Source organism: Gopherus evgoodei, chromosome 1, assembly GCF_007399415.2.
Source record: "Gopherus evgoodei ecotype Sinaloan lineage chromosome 1, rGopEvg1_v1.p, whole genome shotgun sequence".
In the NCBI taxonomy this organism is placed as follows: Eukaryota; Metazoa; Chordata; order Testudines; family Testudinidae; genus Gopherus; species Gopherus evgoodei.
Window position 1 is genome coordinate 152,856,932 of NC_044322.1, and position 17,211 is coordinate 152,874,142.

A 17,211-nucleotide genomic window follows, 5' to 3' on the forward strand; every position below is an offset into this window, starting at 1 on the left:
ACAGATGAGAAGGTGACTATGAAGTTAACACATTAGAGTGATCAAGTATCAGAGGGGTAGCTGAGTTAGTCTGGATCTGTAAAAAGTGACAAAGAGTCCTGTGGCACCTTATAGACTGACAGAAGTATTGGAGCATGAGCTTTCATGGGCGAATAGCAACTTCATCAGATGCATGTACATTAGAGTGATGTAAGTCCAGGAAGTGTTTTGAAAACTAGGATGGAAATTTTTGCTTTTTTAATATCTGGGATGAATAGAAAGCTAATGAAGCAAGAGAAGATAAGAATGGTTCATATCTCCTAGAGCAAAAGTAATGCCTGTCATTAAAAAGTCAACACTTGTCAGTAGTTACAACACAATGAAATATTTTTGTCTCTATTTACAGTAGGAGGTAAATGAGCAATAACTATTAGTCAATGTCTTTTTACTTACAACCTTGGTAGTTTAAACTTGCAATACTGAAAACCTTGAAGTTTAGAGAGCAAGGATTAGAAACATTGCCAAGAGAGAACTGAGTAGTCTAAATGGGAGGAGATGAAGGCAGGAATAAGATTTCTGTGGAGAAAAGGACAAGTTCTAGCTATGATCTCAAGGTAGTAGGCAGTTGTACAGAGAGGAGAGATGTTAGAAGAAAGGATCAGCTTGAGACTAGGATAATTCCAGTGTATTTGGCCTTACGAGAAAAGTTGAAGTTTTTGAGTATAAAGAGAATGATAATCAGGTAATCAGAAATATTGGACAGAAGACCTTTCACCTAGAAGGAAGACGTAGTCTTTCCTGTGTGAATAGTACATGTTACAAGTAACCAGGCACTGACAGACTCAGTGTAGTTTGAGTGATGGAAAATATACAACTCATTGTCTCTAAGGAGATGCATAGCTGCATGTCATTTGTGTAAGGAAAAGTAATAACCAAAGTTGATGCTAGAAATCCGGGGGAGAGCCTCAACTGGTGTCAATTGTCATAGTGCCATTGACATTTTTGCACCTGCTAGGATGTGAGAGACTGACTAGCTGAAGATCTAGTCCATAGCTCCCAAGAGACAGGAGAGGTCAAACATGGCTTGTACAGATGATTGTAGTTATGGCCACTGATAAATTGAGGATCCTGATTTTTCCACCTCTTATTTCAAGGGATAGAAATAGAACAGGCAGAAGGAAAAATCAGGCTTTCTTTTAAACAAATAAAATATTCCCTTTGTAACCACTTTATTACAACTTGTAATTAGTATTTCTCAGTTCTTCACTTGATGTTTTATGTGGGGAGGTTTCCCCTAGGCAATCAATACAGATTTGCCTCCCCTTTTTCCTTATTTTAGTAGCAAATCTGGAGATTGAGCAGTGTAGTAGAATCTTACCAGAAAAAATGGATATTAACAATGCAGAAATAAATTGCTGAATGTAATAACTGTAAGTACTAGATATCATTTCATTTACATTAACATTTTGTATTATTTTTAAGCCGTATTGTACGTGGACAGACAGATGAGAGCTTGAAAGAGCATAATCCACATACTTGTGAAAAGAACTTCACTCAGTGGGGAAAAATAAGTTCATGTCCTATCCCTCAGTTTGCTGGAAATCCTCCTATGGTATGTTCTATTGTCTTAAGTATAAATACAGTAATGAAAGTCTTCAAAATCTATCACTTTTTGTGTTAAACAACATGTTTAGATACTATAGAAAGATTCATCTGAATCTAGATATGCAGTAAACCATGAGCTTCAGTGGGAAATCACTTGTTTTTTTAACATTTGAAATGGCAGATAGTAATCCAAGACAGACTAAAGAAGGTTGGGTGAAGATTGCATGAGGAGGGTATCACCTAAATGTCTTGCTTTTGAGCTGATACTTGGAGGCCCAGGTACTGGAGATCACCAGGTTGTATATCATTGTTGGGTGGGCTACCCAGAGAAAGAAGAACTTCTGAGGAAAACATCTGACATAAGAACACTGGCCAATCAGCACTGAGTGACCACATCCAAGATGGCACCACCAACCCAGCCTCCTCCACGCTGGTTGAACTACCATCTGGAGTAGTTCTGCTATTGGTCCCATCTTTGGATCTCCAAATAGCTCTTCTTCAGAGACAATTGAAGTTTCCTGAATTGGTCCTGACCATCTCTAAACTAAAATGTTCATATTTAACAGGATGGGCAAAAGGAAAGGGACAAATATTGAACAAGATTGACATATCAAAAAAATATGAGAACGATTCACTAGAATATAATCATGAGCTTGCAGGGTTTATTCAAAATTCTATGTTAGCTTGCTCATGCGAAGGAAAATTGCAAAGAGGATAGTTCTTTTTGTTATGTGTTTGTACAATGTGTAGCACAATGGGGTTCCTGGCCTACGACTGGAGTCTGTAGGTGCTTTTGAAATACAAATAAGAAATAATACTGAGAGGGAATATTTCGTATTGTTAAGGTAGGTACTGTGCATTAATGTAAAACAATGGCTTAAGGAACGTTGAGGATAATATGTTTGTCTTAAGGGCGTTTTCGACTTAGAGCTCATCATGATGGCAAACCCCATAGGCACCAACTTTTCTCGGCGCCAGTGGGTGCTTGCACCCTCCGGCCCCACCCCAACCCACCCTTTCCCCGCCCTCATTCCAACCCCTTCCTAAAAGTCCCCATCTCAATTCCACCCCCTCCCTGCCCCATTGGACTCCTTCCCCAAATCTCCACCCTGGCCCTACCTCTTCCCTGAGTGTGCCACATTCTCCCTCCTCTCCCCTCCTTCCCAGCACTTGCCACCGCGAAGGGAAATGCTGGGAGCTAGGGGGCTAAGCGGGAACACTGCACATTCAGGGGAGGAGGTGGCGCGGCAGCGAGGTGAGCTGGGGCAGGGGAGCTGCCGGTGGGTGCAGAGCACCAATTTTTCCCCATTGGTGCTCCAGCCCCGGAGCATCGACAGAGTCGATGCCTATGACAAACCCCGGAGAGACCCAGCATCATCTGGACTGATCACTAGCTAGATCCTTAAAGTATCTGGATACTCAGTTCATGTCTGTCACTGGCGATCTTATTGTACTACCGAAGCTTTTGGCACCCACATGATCGCCAACCGTGCAGCGGCATTCCTTCACTAGATCTCAGGTTCCATCCAAATCTATCAGTTGGAACCACCATCTTGCAAAGATGAGGTAAGACCAGGGCCAGCTCCAGGCACCTGAACAGCAAGCTGCTGCTTGGGGTGACCCATGGCAGAGGGCAGCACATCTGGGTCTTTGGATCTACCGCACAGAAGAATGAAGCGGCGTGGTAGAGCAGCCGCCCAAGTGCTGCCAATCGCGGCTTTTTTGTTTCCTATTTGCTGCTTGGGGCAGCAAAAAAGCTGGAGCCAGCCCTGGGTAAGACTAGCACAGATATATATCAAGATGTGAAGAGAATTGCCAAGCCTGTTCAGTGTCATCAACTGAGAGTATAATCACCAGAGGAGGGTGAGTGTTATAGTTCTAATGTGCTGAGTGACTCTTATTTCCCAGTGTTTAGAGTCATTCTTAAAAGTACTTTTCTGGCAAAAACAGACTCATTTTCCGAGTAAAAGTTATGGAGTTGCATGTGTGTAAATGAGAGCAGAATTTGCTCCATTATGTTGATGAGGGGCAAGCCTAAACTCATCTGGTTCTTGATTGCTTTTCAGACTTGTTAGATCATAATGGATTTTTTTTTAAATGTCATAATATTCCAGGGCTTGCTACTTGACCTGACAGTCCCATTTCTTCGAAAATATTTTTGAAATGAACTCATCACCCAGATCCCATCAGAGGTCACAGACCCCCCAGTTTACAATTTCATATAATTTAAATGTGCCAAACTGATTGCGTGTGTAGCTCCATTTCGATCAGTGAGGTTATACCAGGGATTAATTTATTCTTATGATTGTTACTAAGCTGTTTAATGTATAATGTACTCTTAGTCTTATGACACATACTCTGTATGTGCATGAAGAATCAAAAGGCAAGAGAAAATAAATGCTGAACTAAGAAAGTGATTGAGTCCTGAGGCAGATTTATACTTATTCTTTCATATAAAGCCTGAAAAATCCAAGCCCTCTGCTTTGAAACTAGAATTGATCCATTCAAACAAACCTCAGAAGTTTCCAGAGAGTGTAAACTTGATGACTCTAAACTCTTTGCTTCAGAAAATCCTATCCACCGAATGTAGGCCTCTTGTTTATCTAGTCTTCTGATCCTCACATTGGGATTTGAGAATCTCTATCCCGCACCCTGACTTGACTTTGAAAGAAAAAAATATATACCTATTAACCCATATTGAGCTCCAAGTCACTCTGAACTTTAGCCAAAGCGGAAAGAGCACCCATAGGAGAATCCTGTTCTATAACTAGCCAGCTGTACTGTAGCGATTGTAAATCCATCTGCAACACCTGCTAGAGGGAAAATCCACTCTCAAAGGAGGAAGTTGTTTTGAAGGTTTGATGTGATGTATCAAGTTCCCCAGAGTGAGTGATGAAGAGCATCAATTCACTGAAATGAATTTCTATGTGTATAAAGCCTCCAATATTTTATGTAAAGTAACTTATCAGCATATATCTTGCTTCCCCTTCTTATTTTCTTCTTATCTTTGTTCTGCTAACAGACATGGAAGTGGGTGGTGGTTCCTATGATTTTGTACTTCTTTGAGAGGTTGGTGCGATTTTGGCGATCACAGCAGAAGGTTGTAATCACAAAGGTGTGTATCAATGTTATGTGTTTATCTTGGGCAAATTGCTCCTCAGTCTTCCCATTACTTGTTGTCAGTAGTAGAGAATACAGTACGGTGAGTGTCTGCAGGAAAAGGCATGGACTTCTCCACACCAGGATGCGATATTAGAGAAAGTACCCTTGTAAAGTGTTCTGGATGCTGTTAACCAAAATGGGTCCCTTCAGCGGTACAGCTGCACTTCTATTTATTTAAGTGCTTTTAGAAATGTTACTCTGGATCTCTGTGTGCCTGAGTTGCCCACCTGAAAAATGGGAATAATGATACTTTCTTTCTCCAACCCTTTATCTGTCTTGTCTGCTTATCCTGTGGGCTCTCCTGCACAGGAAATGTCTTTCGCTATGTGTCTGTACAGTGCCACGCACAATGAGGCCCGCTCTCATTTGGGCCTCTAGATGTTACAGTAATACAAGTAATTACAAAACTAGCCAATTCTGAAGTTAGCCAATAGACTAGATCTCCTCCAAACCTCTCCTGAAAATTGCTGGCAGGATCAGTAGAGAGATCAATGTTAAAAAGTCATAGAGACTGAATTACTGTCTTGCGCCTTGAGATGGTCATTTCCAGCTAGGCTTAAAAAATACACGGGCAAGGTGAATGATGATGCCATAACTCCCACGTGGATATACGTAGAAGGCTTCAGTTTCCAGTGCTGTCAATCCAGTGCCCTGCTTGTGTGCTAACCTCCACCCCTCAACTTCATGAACATGTGATCCATTCTGTGGCACTGACACACTGCACCTGGAATTAGTCACACACATACACACAATCCTGGCAATGTACTAGATGTATCTGTCTGCCCTATAACAGTTTGTATTAAATGATAAATAATAGCCACAAGAATGGTATGAAAATGTTTCTATCAACAATTTAGACAGTTCTACAGTCTCCTGTCTGGCTGTCAGATGCTATTCCTCAGACTGTCCTGTGTTCTTTGAAAGACAATTTGGCCAGTTTAATTTGCTCTCACAGTGAAATACATCAGGTGGTGATGGATGTGATGATAGTGGATCGGGCTAACCGTGCAGCTGTTGACAGCCTTTTGTATTTTGTGCCCTTAGGTGGTCAATCATCCCTTCAAAACATTTGAGCTCCAGATGATGAAAAAAGGATTCAAGATGGAAGTTGGCCAGTATATTTTTGTCCAGTGTCCCACAGTGTCTCATCTGGAGTGGCACCCTTTCACACTGACTTCTGCCCCTGAAGAGGATTACTTCAGCATTCACATCCGTATTGTAGGAGACTGGACAGAGGGCGTGTTCAATGCTTGTGGATGTGACAAACAAGAATTTCAAGAAGCATGGAAATTGCCAAAGTATGTGCAATCTCCATGATAATCTCTGAAAAGGGACAATGTTATATCAAGTCTGCTAGGCCTAAAATCAGACCTACCCTATTTGGAGGCATTCCTCACACATTCCTTGACTCCCTCCATCCTGGCTGATGGCTACCCTCTAAATTTTCATTCCATGCCTGCTCATAAAAATCAGTTTTCTTAAAATGCACATTTTGCTGAACTAGGACAAGTGTTTTTGAGGAGGTGAATCTGGTGATTGCCTACATTTTGGAGTCATTCTGTCAATGAAAAATGCACTTGAGCAACCTTAACCTTAAGTTTATGGGCCAGATTCTCAGGCTCCATTTCTGGCTATAAGTGACCAGTGGAGAATTCCACTAGTGGAGGAAAACTCCCAGCTGACATAAAACCAGTGGAAACAGCTTCTGTGCCATTGATCTTTCCCGCCACCAGCAAAGGGGTTTAATTGGGTGAGCTCCATTATACCAATCCTTCACTGGTGTAAATTAGAGCAACACCTGGCTGCTCTATGTCAGATTGGGGCTGGGTGTCACAGAATCAGGAAGCTGTAATTAGTTTTACAGTGCCCCACCCTATCCTTTACCAAGTGGTGCTTGGACATAGGGAAGACGTGAGCACACACTTTGTGTGTGTGGTGATAAATATATAGATTATATTTTTATATTATTAATTGTACTCTTTCTTTTAGGATACTTGTGGATGGCCCATTTGGCACAGCTAGTGAAGATGTATTCAGTTATGAAACTGTGATGCTGGTTGGAGCTGGAATAGGGGTCACCCCATTTGCATCTGTACTCAAATCTGTCTGGTACAAATACTGCAATGATGCAACTAGTCTAAGACTCAAGAAGGTATGTCCCCTGGGTGTACAAAACCTTCACAACAAATGGGGGCAGGGGGAGACCCAACAAAACAGGCCCAGCAAACCTTATGAACAGACTGCCTTGCTCTAAAGATGTGCCTGCCTGCTGGGGGAGAAGAGTCCACAGATTTAACAAGACAAGTATTATCAGGAAAAGGAAAAGATCATAGAAGATTAGGGTTGGAAGAAACCTCAGGAGGCCATCTAATCCAACCCCCTGCTCAAAGCAGGACCAACCCCAACTAAATCATCCCAGCCAGGGCTTTGTCAAGCCAGGCCTTAAAAACCTCTAAGGATGGAGATTCCACCACCTCCCTAGGTAACCCATTCCAGTGCTTCACCACCCTCCTAGTGAAATAGTATTTCCTAATATCCAACCTAGACCTCCCCCACTGCAACTTGAGATCATTGCTCCTTATTCTGTCATCTTCCACCACTGAGAACAGCCTAACTCCATCCTCTTTGGAACCCCCTTTCAGGTAGTTGAAGGCTGCTATCAAATCCCGCCTCACTCTTCTCTTCTGCAGACTAAATAACCCCAGTTCCCTCAGCCTCTACTCATAAGTCATGTACCCCAACCCCCTAATCATTTTTGTTTCCCTCCACTGGACTGTCTCCAATTTGTCTACATCCTTTCTGTAGTGGGAGGCCCAAAACTGGATGCAGTACTCCAGATGTGGCCTCACCAGTGCTGAATAGAGAGGAATAATCCCTTCCCTCAATCTGCTGGCAATGCTTCTACTAATGCAGCCCAATATGCTGTTAGCCTTCTTGGCAACAAGGGCACACTGTTGACTCGTATCCAGCTTCTTGTCCACTGAATCTCCAGGTCCTTTTCTACAGAACTGCCGCTTAGCCAGTCAGTCCCCAGTCTGTAGCAGTGCATTGGATTCTTCCATCCTAAGCGCAGGACTGTGCACTTGTCCTTGTTGAACCTCACCAGATTTCTTCTGGCCCAATCCTCCAATTTGTCTAGCTTACACTGGACCTTATCCCTACTCTCTAGCATATCTACCTTTCCTCCCAGCTTAGTATTATCTGCGTACTTCCTGAGGGTGCAATGCATCCCATCATCCAGATCATTAATGAAGATGTTGAACAAAACCGGCCCCAGGACTGACCCCTGGGGCACATACCAGCTGCCAACTAGACACTGAGCCATTGATCACTACCTGTTGAGCCTGATGATCTAGCCAACTTTCTATCCACCAGTGCTCCAGTCATGTAAGTTACCCCACCAAGTCTCCAATCACATCATAGTTCCTTGACTGTGCCAGGACTTCCAGTTCTTCCTGCTTGTTTCCCAGGCTTCTTAAGTTCATTTACAGGCACCTAAGATAACTAGCTGATAGCCCTACTTTCTCAATATGAATCAGGAGGCCTTCCCTGTTGCACCCTCCTCCTTGTGTTTCCTCTCAGTATCCCTCTTCCCCACTACCTCAGGGCTTAGGTCTCTTCTCACTAGGTTATCAAGCCTGCCTGTGAAGATACTCTTCCCTCTCTTCAATAGTGGATCCCATCTCTTCCTAGCAATCCTTCCTGGAACAATATCCCATGGTCAAAGAATCCAAAGCCCTCTCTCTGACACCGCCTGCATAACCACACATTTACTTCCACAATTTGATGGTCCCTACTTGGGCCTTTTCCTTCAACAGGGAGGATGGACGAGAACATGACTTGTGCCTCAAACTCCTTTATCCTTCTTCCCAGAGTCACATAGTCTGCAGTGACCCGTTCAAGGTCATTCCTGGCAGTATCATTGGTGCCCACGTGGAGAAGTAAGAAGGGGGCAGCTGTCCAAGGGCTTGATCAGTCTTGGCAGACACTCTGTCACATCCCGAATTATAGCTCCAGGCAAGCAGCATGCTTCTCGAGTTTCCTGGTCTGGATGGCAGATGGATGACTCCGTCCCCCTGAGGAGGGAATCCCCGACCCCCACCACCTGTCTCCTCCTCTTGGGAATAGTGGTTGTGGAACCTCCATCCATAGGACAATGCATCCCATGCCTTCTGGTCGATGGGGTCTCCTTCTGATCTCTTCCCTCAGAATGACTCTTCCAAACCATTCTCCACTGTAGCACCTGTGCAGAGAGCCTGAAAATGGTTTCTTACCTCTGTCTGCATTGGGGGTACATGGGTTCTCCTCTTGCTTCTTCTGGAGGTCACATGCTGCCAATTATCTTCCCCATCCTGTATGGCCCTCTCTGATTTTTCAGCATGCTGTGCCTGCAGTACCAAATGCTGACGTCTATCCAGAAATCTTCATTTTCTCTGATGCAATGCAGGGTTGATACTTGGGTCGCTAGTCCTTTAACCTTCTCTTCCAATATAGAGACCAGCTTGCACTTCGTACAGACAAAGTCACTTCTGTCCTCTGGGAGAATGACAAACATGGCACATCCTGTGCAGGCCACAACAGCTGATCACTCACTATCCATATTGTCTTCCTTCTAAGAGCCTCTTCAGATGTATTTATTGCTCCCAGAAGTCTGAAAGGCAAAAAACTCTGTGGGAACTCCCCCTAGGCGAACTTCCTCTGTTTGCTTCTTCGTTGTTTGCAGCTCAAGATAACAGAAGAAGCAGTCACAAGCCTATGGGCCAAAGTCTGGACTCAGCTCAGTGCAGGGAAGATGGGCTACACCCACTAGCTGGGTGGAAGGCAGCAATAAATCCACTTCACCACCTCTGTTATATTGTTGCCAGCTTTAGTTTGCAATAGCCTTGGCATCTGCTGCACTCCTTGCCCAGGGCAGGGTGGGATTTTAGGTCAATGGAACTAAGTAGTCACTGGTCCACCGCCATGCCCTCGCTCTTGAAATCGCCCTGTGTGTTGGGGCAGAGGGAGCCTCCACAGTTCCTCTGTGCACCTGAGGTCACATCCCCTCTGCCCTCCACTAGGGTAGAGGAACTGGACCAGTTCTGCTGCCTACTGGGCCCTCTTTGGCTGCAGAGATGGAGACAGGTTTTCCTCCAAGTCATTTTTGAATGGCTTAACAAATTGCTACTCTGAGGGAGCAGGGATGGAGAGGCAGCATGATACAGTAAATAGGACACTGGTGGAGGGAAAAGAGGGAACTGTTTCCCTTTTCACATAATCGTTGACTCTGCCCCACAGCCCTTCCAGCTTCTAAACAGTTATGATGCCAGATGAACTTCCCATCAACTCTGGTAACAAGGGGAATTTCTAAAGCACCAGCAAACCGTGCCTCTAAAAATCCCCATTTCAATCAGCAAACATGATTGATGTGGAAATGCATAAGTCTATACAGAAGATAAGAGTTTAATTCTGTTTCTTTCAGATCTATTTTTACTGGCTCTGCAGAGACACTCATGCCTTTGAATGGTTTGCTGACCTCTTGCAGTCCCTGGAGAATCAAATGCAGGAGAGGGACAATGCACAGTTTCTCAGTTACAACATCTACCTAACAGGCTGGGATGAATCTCAGGTAACCACTCTGGGGAAAATGTCAGTTCCTTAAGTGTCATGGATTTATTTATTATTTTAACATCGGTTGGGGTGGTGGTGGTTTTTGTGAAGGTACAAGCATCAAAAATGAGCTGTAACCATTCTCCTGGCCCTTGTATGGCTATCAGCGGATTTTATTTTTAGAAGGCTATTGTCAGAAAGAGCAAGTTGCACAAACCTATGGCCAACTGAGAAGTTTCAATATGCTAAAAATAGAATTTCTATTGGTAATAGTTAAAGCTGCGAGTCTGTCATGGAAGTCACAGAATCTGTGACTTCCGGGACCTCTGTGACTTCTGCAGTAGCTGATGCGACTGACCCCAGGGCCACAGGCCATGCCCTCTGCTCCCTCCTTCTGCCTCCCGCACCAGAGTACCAGTAGCGGTCCCGGGCTGCCCCTTGCCCCACAGCACCCATGGAGCCCCTTGCCCCAGAGCACCCAATGTGCCCCCAGAGCCCTCCCTCCAAATCATCCATGGTGCCCCCAGAGCCTCCCCCCTCCAGAGCACCCAAGATTTAAACGGGTGTGTAATACAAGTCATGGACACGTCAGGAGGCATGAATTTTTGTTTACTCTCCATGACTTTTACTAAAAATACTCATGACTAAAGTCTTAGCCTTAGTAATAGTGCTTAAAACCCAACATTGCCCTGTCATAAGGCCTGCCTGCCCTCCAGCAACCCCCCTTGACCTAGTGTGGTGGCTGCAGGCTCTCCTGGTCTCAGGGTTGCTTAAGAAGTCCACCCAGTCTAAAAGAATGTGAGATAAAATTCCCCTCCTCAGGTTCTAATTTATTCAATACAAGTACACTTGAAATAAAGCCTCTCTTGTTGGGCTCAGGGATTGTTTAGCCCTCCTCCTGGGGACCTGTGGTCTCCCTTAAGAGAGCTCGTCTTCTGCAACTGAGCAGTAACTGCAGCTGGGCCTCCCCTGCAGCAGCTAATGCACAGCAATGGGACTCAGCCGGTGGCAGCACATTTCCTTCAGCAGTTTCCTGGCTCTTTTGCACTTCCCTGTGGGAGAGGACAATATAGACTGTTTTGGGGAGACAAGGACCCAAACCTTCCATTGGATACTTGAGAAATGGGTGAGTCAGTCAGGCAAGAGGCTTATTTTAGTCTTTTGTTTATATTTCACTCTATTTATATTCCACCCACACACAATTCTGTGAGTGGAGGGGGCGCGAAGTTGTGTCACTTTTAGACATGGGGAAGAGAAGACGTAAGGTTGTATACCTCTTGGTTCCAAATAAGTCACTTCTCTAATTCTTCCCCCAAATATAGCTAGTAAACTCTGTTAGGGCCTAATCCAAATCCCACTGAAGTAAACCTGAGTCTTTCTGTTGACTTCTGTGAACTTTGAATCATGCACTTAACTCTGATGTAGATGGAAGTTAGACAGGTAGGGAAGAGGAAAAGACTTCACAGGGACACACGGTCCTCTCAGACATACCAGTGCAACCTCAATGGGACCACACCAGTATAAATGAGGGGAGAATCTTGTCTTTACAGTACCATCAGAGAACCCGAATCAGGCTGTTCACTAGAGCAGAAAGCTAATTACTATCTTGAGGATTAGTATTTTCCAAGCCCTGAGATCAATATGAATTCCACATCCCAAAGGAACTCTTCTGGCCTGCAGATAATTCCACTGCATGCTAATAGGGGTTAACTTTCTAAACTAGTGCTAAGCAACCATCTCTAAATTTCTCCTTACGCTGTTCCCTAAAGCATTTGTCGTCCTTTCCCATAGGCCACTCATTTTACAGTACACCATGATGAAGAGCAAAGATGTGATTAACGGGTCAAAACAGAAACCCTTGTATGGCAGACCCAACTGGGAAAATGAGTTCAAAAACCATGCAAGTCAGCACTCAAGGTAAAGTCAGATTTCAGAGCTATAGTGTTCTGTGGACTCCCTCAAACTAGCGCCATAACAAAATTTCTTACTCCTGATGTTGGTAATATTTGAGAGTAAAAGTGATCCAACAGACTGAATGTGGACTTCAGAGCCAGGAACTCCCAAATTCTAATCTCAGCTCTGCCACTGAAATGTTGGATGGCCTTGGCCAAACCACTTTAGACCTACATTTTCAAAAATGTCCACTAATTTTGGGTGCTAAACTTCATGCACGGAAGGCCTGGTTTTAGAAACATCTGTAACTCCAACTGAAGTCAATGATTAATACTGCTGAAAACCAGACCTTAAGATGGATGGGCTGCATCTGCGAACCCAAAATTGGAAGCAGCAAAATTAGAGGCTGCATATGAGAATCTGGGAAATGTTGACATTGACTCTTGGAGGACCAGAATTTAGCCTGCCATTTGTTTTAAAAGCAGTTATAAATCGTGCCTGTCTACCTCACGGGTTTTAGGAGGATAAATTAGTTCCTGTTTCAAGAGCACTGTGAAGAATTAAAGAGATGTTAAATGTATTAATGTTAAGTAGCTGTTATCGTAATACAAGGTTCAATTTTAGTGCCTTTAATGTCCTGTCAGCTGCAGATCAAATGACCCATTTGCTCATCCACCCTGCTCGTGTTGTTGTGGATTGAATACCTGCTTGATTACTTACCACGCTGTGATGTTCTTTCTTAACAGTTCCAGAGTAGGAGTTTTCCTCTGTGGACCGGAAGCCCTGGCTGAAACACTCAATAAGCAGTGTATCAACAACTCGGATGCTGATCCTACGAGGAGTACACTTCATTTTTAACAAGGGAAACTTTTAACTCACTGGCCCTGACAGGATACTGGAATAGCTAAATTCAAAAGCTAAGAGCTTGTTTCTTTTCTGTTGGAGATTATGGGACCAGATTCTGATCTCAGTTACACTAATGTTAAGCTGTTTGCTTCAGTGGAATTGCCCTGGATTTACACTGGTGTAACTTTGGCCTTGGGTCTATTTGTATAGGCCTCCACTATTCTGAGCAATTTAGCAGAAATCTATTCTTTGTGGGGTTGTCTCAACTAACTATCTTTAGCTTCCTGTCATTTGTAGTGACTTCTTCAGGGTATCATAGAGGTTGCATCGTGGGAAACCAGTTACACTGATAGTAGCTTAATCCTATGAAACAAAAAGTGTTTAGCGTAATGCTTGCTATTTAACATGCAGATTATTTTGGCCTGCAGGGATTTTCTGGAAGAAGCGGAATTTGGGGAGGGATGAATGGGACTTTAGGCTATGTCTGCGCTACAGATTACTTTGGTACAATTCCGTGGCTCATAGATGTGAATAATCCACACCCCTAAGACAGTGGTTTTCAAACTTTTTTCCGGGGACCCAGGGTGTGGGAGGGCTCAGGGCTGGGGCAGAAGGTTGGAGTGCAGGGGTGAGGGCTGTGGGGTGGGGCCAGGAATGAGGGGTTCAGGGTGTGGGAGGGGGCTCTGGGCTGCAGGTGCAGGCTCTGGGGTGTGGCCAGGATGAGGGGTTTGGGGTGCAGGGGGGGCTCAAGGCTGGGGCAGGGAATTGGGGGGGCAGGGTTGGGGAGTGAACTTACCTCCAGTGGTCCTGGTCAGCAGTGTAGCTGGAGTGCAGAGACAAGGCTTCCCCGCCTGTCCTGGCACCATGAACTGCGCTGTGCCCCGGAAGCTCCAGCAGCATGTCTGACTCCCTAGGCAGAAGTGCACAAGTGGCTTACACAGTTCTCATGTGCAGGCCCCCCATCCCCTCCAGTTCCCATTGGCCAGTTCCTGGCCAGTCCGAGTACGGAGTTCGGTGCTCGGGCGGGGGCAGCATGCAGAACCCTGTGGCCTCCCTTCTGGGGCTCAGCGTGGTGTTGGAACAATTAGGCACTAGCTTGCCTTAGCTGGGCAGCACCGCCAATGGGACTTTTAACACCCCTGTCAGCGGTGCTGACCAGAGCCAGGCGACCCAGCACCTTACATGCTGTGACCCAGTAATGGGTTGCGACCCACGGTTTGAAAAACACTGACCTAAGTGCAGGTGTGGCCAGCACTATGTCAGTGGGAGAGCTTCTCCCTCCTGCCAACAAAGCTACTGCCTCTTGCGGAGGTAGGTTTATTGAGCCACTGGAGAGCTCTCTCCCATAGGATTAGAGCCTCTTCACCGAAAGCACTACAGCGGCGTAGCTGCATCGGTGCTGAAGTGTAGACATAGCCTTACCCAAAAGTGCGATTCTCTGAAAAACAACTTTCTGTTGTTCAAGTAGGCGAAAGGAATGTACAGATGATTATGCTGCAGCTACATTTTTGTAATGTTTTAAAGGCACTGAATTAGATTGTAAGCTCTTTGAAGCAGAGACCTTGTCTACCTGTTTGTTCATACAGCTCCCAGCATAATGGGATCCTTATTTTTAATGGGTTCTATCGGCGCTACTGCACTATTACTAAAACCAAGAAGGAATAAAACACATCCAGGGCAGAAATGAGGTGGTTTAGTCTGCTCCCTTCATTCCTCAGCTTTGTTAATATCTAGTTTGTTCCAAGGGCTTCCTTAGTAAAGAGCTACATTTTCTAGGTGTTTCTCTGGTATATTTCAACTCAGGTTGCTGTGATCAAGTTACAATTTGCCTGAAGCTAATAGCTTTCAAACTTCCAACAAAACACCCCGCCCCAACTCACTGGCTTTGACAGCTTGATGCTTTTAATATTCATGGCACAGAAATATAACAAAAATAGGGTTCATGTTTTCAGAGTCCCCTCCAGCTCTGCTTTCAAGGATAGCTCTGAAATGCTGAAAGTGCTCATCAAATGATTACATGGGTCCATTCTTAGGAATTTTTAAATACGTATAATGCTTTTTGATCCTGCTGCTGAGCTATTTCTCTTTGACAACAGAGAGACAGGTATGGGAGAGAGGAGTTCCTGAGGGCTGGGTTTGTGATTTGTATGCATAAAGCTCTCTATATACACCCACACACCAGTACAGTACTTTAAAGTAACTGTTTTCGGGCCACCTGGAGAGGCAAAAAACAAGAAAAAGGAACCTGCACAGAATGGATTTTCGTGCAGACACGGTAGACAGACACACACATTCACTAGCAACCACACAAGGAAAAAGGCTTCCAGCGGCCAAATGTAATGTGCTATGGATTCCCTCAGTGCCTTCCTGGCTCTTGTTTATGCTCCCCCAGTGCACTGCCTGCTTGCTGCCTTTTCAGCTCATAAGCAGTCCTCTGGAGCCCCTGCACACTCATTAGACCTGGCTGCCAGATTCTTGTAGAGATGTTATTAAGTGACCACATGCTTCTTCAATTCCAGCCATGTTTGCAGAGGCATTTGATTGTACAAAATGTGTTTTTAACCCTCTACTTGCCAGCTGCATAGTGGTATCCATCACCGTATTGCACATCTTTATTTTATGCAGGCAGCCAATATTTAAGTACTTCAGAAACACAGCTTCCCATTTTTTATTTATTAATGTCAGCTCCCCAGAGCTGTTTAATGTCATTTTCAATTATATCAGCGTTTGGGGGGAAAAATCCTATTTTGCATGGAGCTTGTAAATCCCAGCTTGTGTGGGAAAATTTTCAAGCTCCTTCTCTGCAAGGACATTTTTAAGTCAAGGGGGTGAGATAATATCTTTTACTGGACAAACTTCTGATGGTGAGAGAGACAAGCTTTCGAGCTACACAGAGCTCTTCTTTAGGTCTCTGTGTAGCTTGAAAGCTTGCCTCTTTTACCAACAGAAATTGGTCCAAAAAGAGATATTACCTCTCCCACCTTGTCTCTCCAACATTCTGGAACCAACACAGCTACAACAACACTTCAAAGAACAAATTTTAAGTCTGCACAGTTCTGATTGGAGGTCAGAATAAAGTTTAGTTAGAATGAAAGAAGTGTTTTCTTTAATGGAATGTAAATATCTTACTGAAACAGAGTAAGGGTGAGATCCCGCACCATTGAGGTCAGATGGAGTTTTGTCTTTGATTTTAGTGGGAGCAGGATCAGACTTTAAGTGTATGAGAAGAGTAGCAAAAGGAAAGACAGTGAATGAATGCAGGTTGTTTTAGTATGTTAAGAATCTTGCGTTTTCATGATTTTTTATTCAGTAGTTTTGATTTCATCTGTTAGTTTTCTAGAGGTTGCAATAATATTTGTTCTTTTTCAAGGCTCCAATGATCTTTTCTGCTTCCTCTTGTTTTAGTAAGGTTCCCTGTTGTGTATTTATACCTGTAGCATGAAGTTCTTTGTCATCTTTAATTCAGAATAAAACCTCCCAAAGTTCTTGCTAAACCTCACTTTCCAAAATCATAGAGAAGAATTAGCAAATCTTAACCAAAGGAGGGTGGGGGGGGGCGTATAGTCCATGCAATGATATGAATTCTTCAGTTTCTTTCAAAGGTTTGATGCATCAGACATGGATAAAACACCAAGACACAATTTATCAGGAATGGTCTGAATATAAAGACTTGTGTATGGGATACTTAAATGGGCAACCTTGAAACACAGCCAGAAGAAACAAACCCACTCTTCTCCTCTCATCCATCATCGAAGCTCAGAGCAGGAAAGCCTGATATACTGTTAATAGAGTGCATTGTCCCATCCTATGGGACAGGGAAGCAAGGCACCCTTTCCTCACTTGCCAGGCCCATGTAAGGGATCCTAATCACAGCCTCTGCACTCTGGCTAGTCCCAAGGGGCTCCTCACAAGACTATCTCACCAGCAATGATGGAAATAGGCGAAGCCATGGCTCCATATTCTCCACACACAAGCTGGACAGCAGAGCAGACAGGCCATATAGCAGGGATATCCTGAACCATTTAAAGGGGTGTCACAAATTATGTCCTACACCCTGGGAAATCTGGGCAGCATTGTGCCTCTCTGAGGCAGACTGCCACTTGATGTTCCCCCAATGATGGTGTTACTCTGCACCCC

The 17,211-nt window shown here is 44.4% G+C and overlaps 1 protein-coding gene across 1 annotated transcript in view; it reads left to right on the forward strand.

The window, feature by feature from the left end:
• The window catches only part of LOC115657632 (cytochrome b-245 heavy chain), a 28,567-nt gene extending 14,904 nt beyond the window's left edge, over positions 1-13,663 (forward strand). The window contains 9 exon segments of the mRNA XM_030575696.1: positions 1,462-1,591; positions 4,607-4,699; positions 5,791-6,044; positions 6,736-6,898; positions 10,208-10,354; positions 12,127-12,159; positions 12,161-12,252; positions 12,975-13,062; positions 13,064-13,663. Of these exon segments, the coding sequence (XP_030431556.1) occupies positions 1,462-1,591; positions 4,607-4,699; positions 5,791-6,044; positions 6,736-6,898; positions 10,208-10,354; positions 12,127-12,159; positions 12,161-12,252; positions 12,975-13,062; positions 13,064-13,102 (1,039 nt within the window). The 3' untranslated portion in view covers positions 13,103-13,663.
• The last annotated feature ends 3,548 nt before the right edge of the window (positions 13,664-17,211 follow it).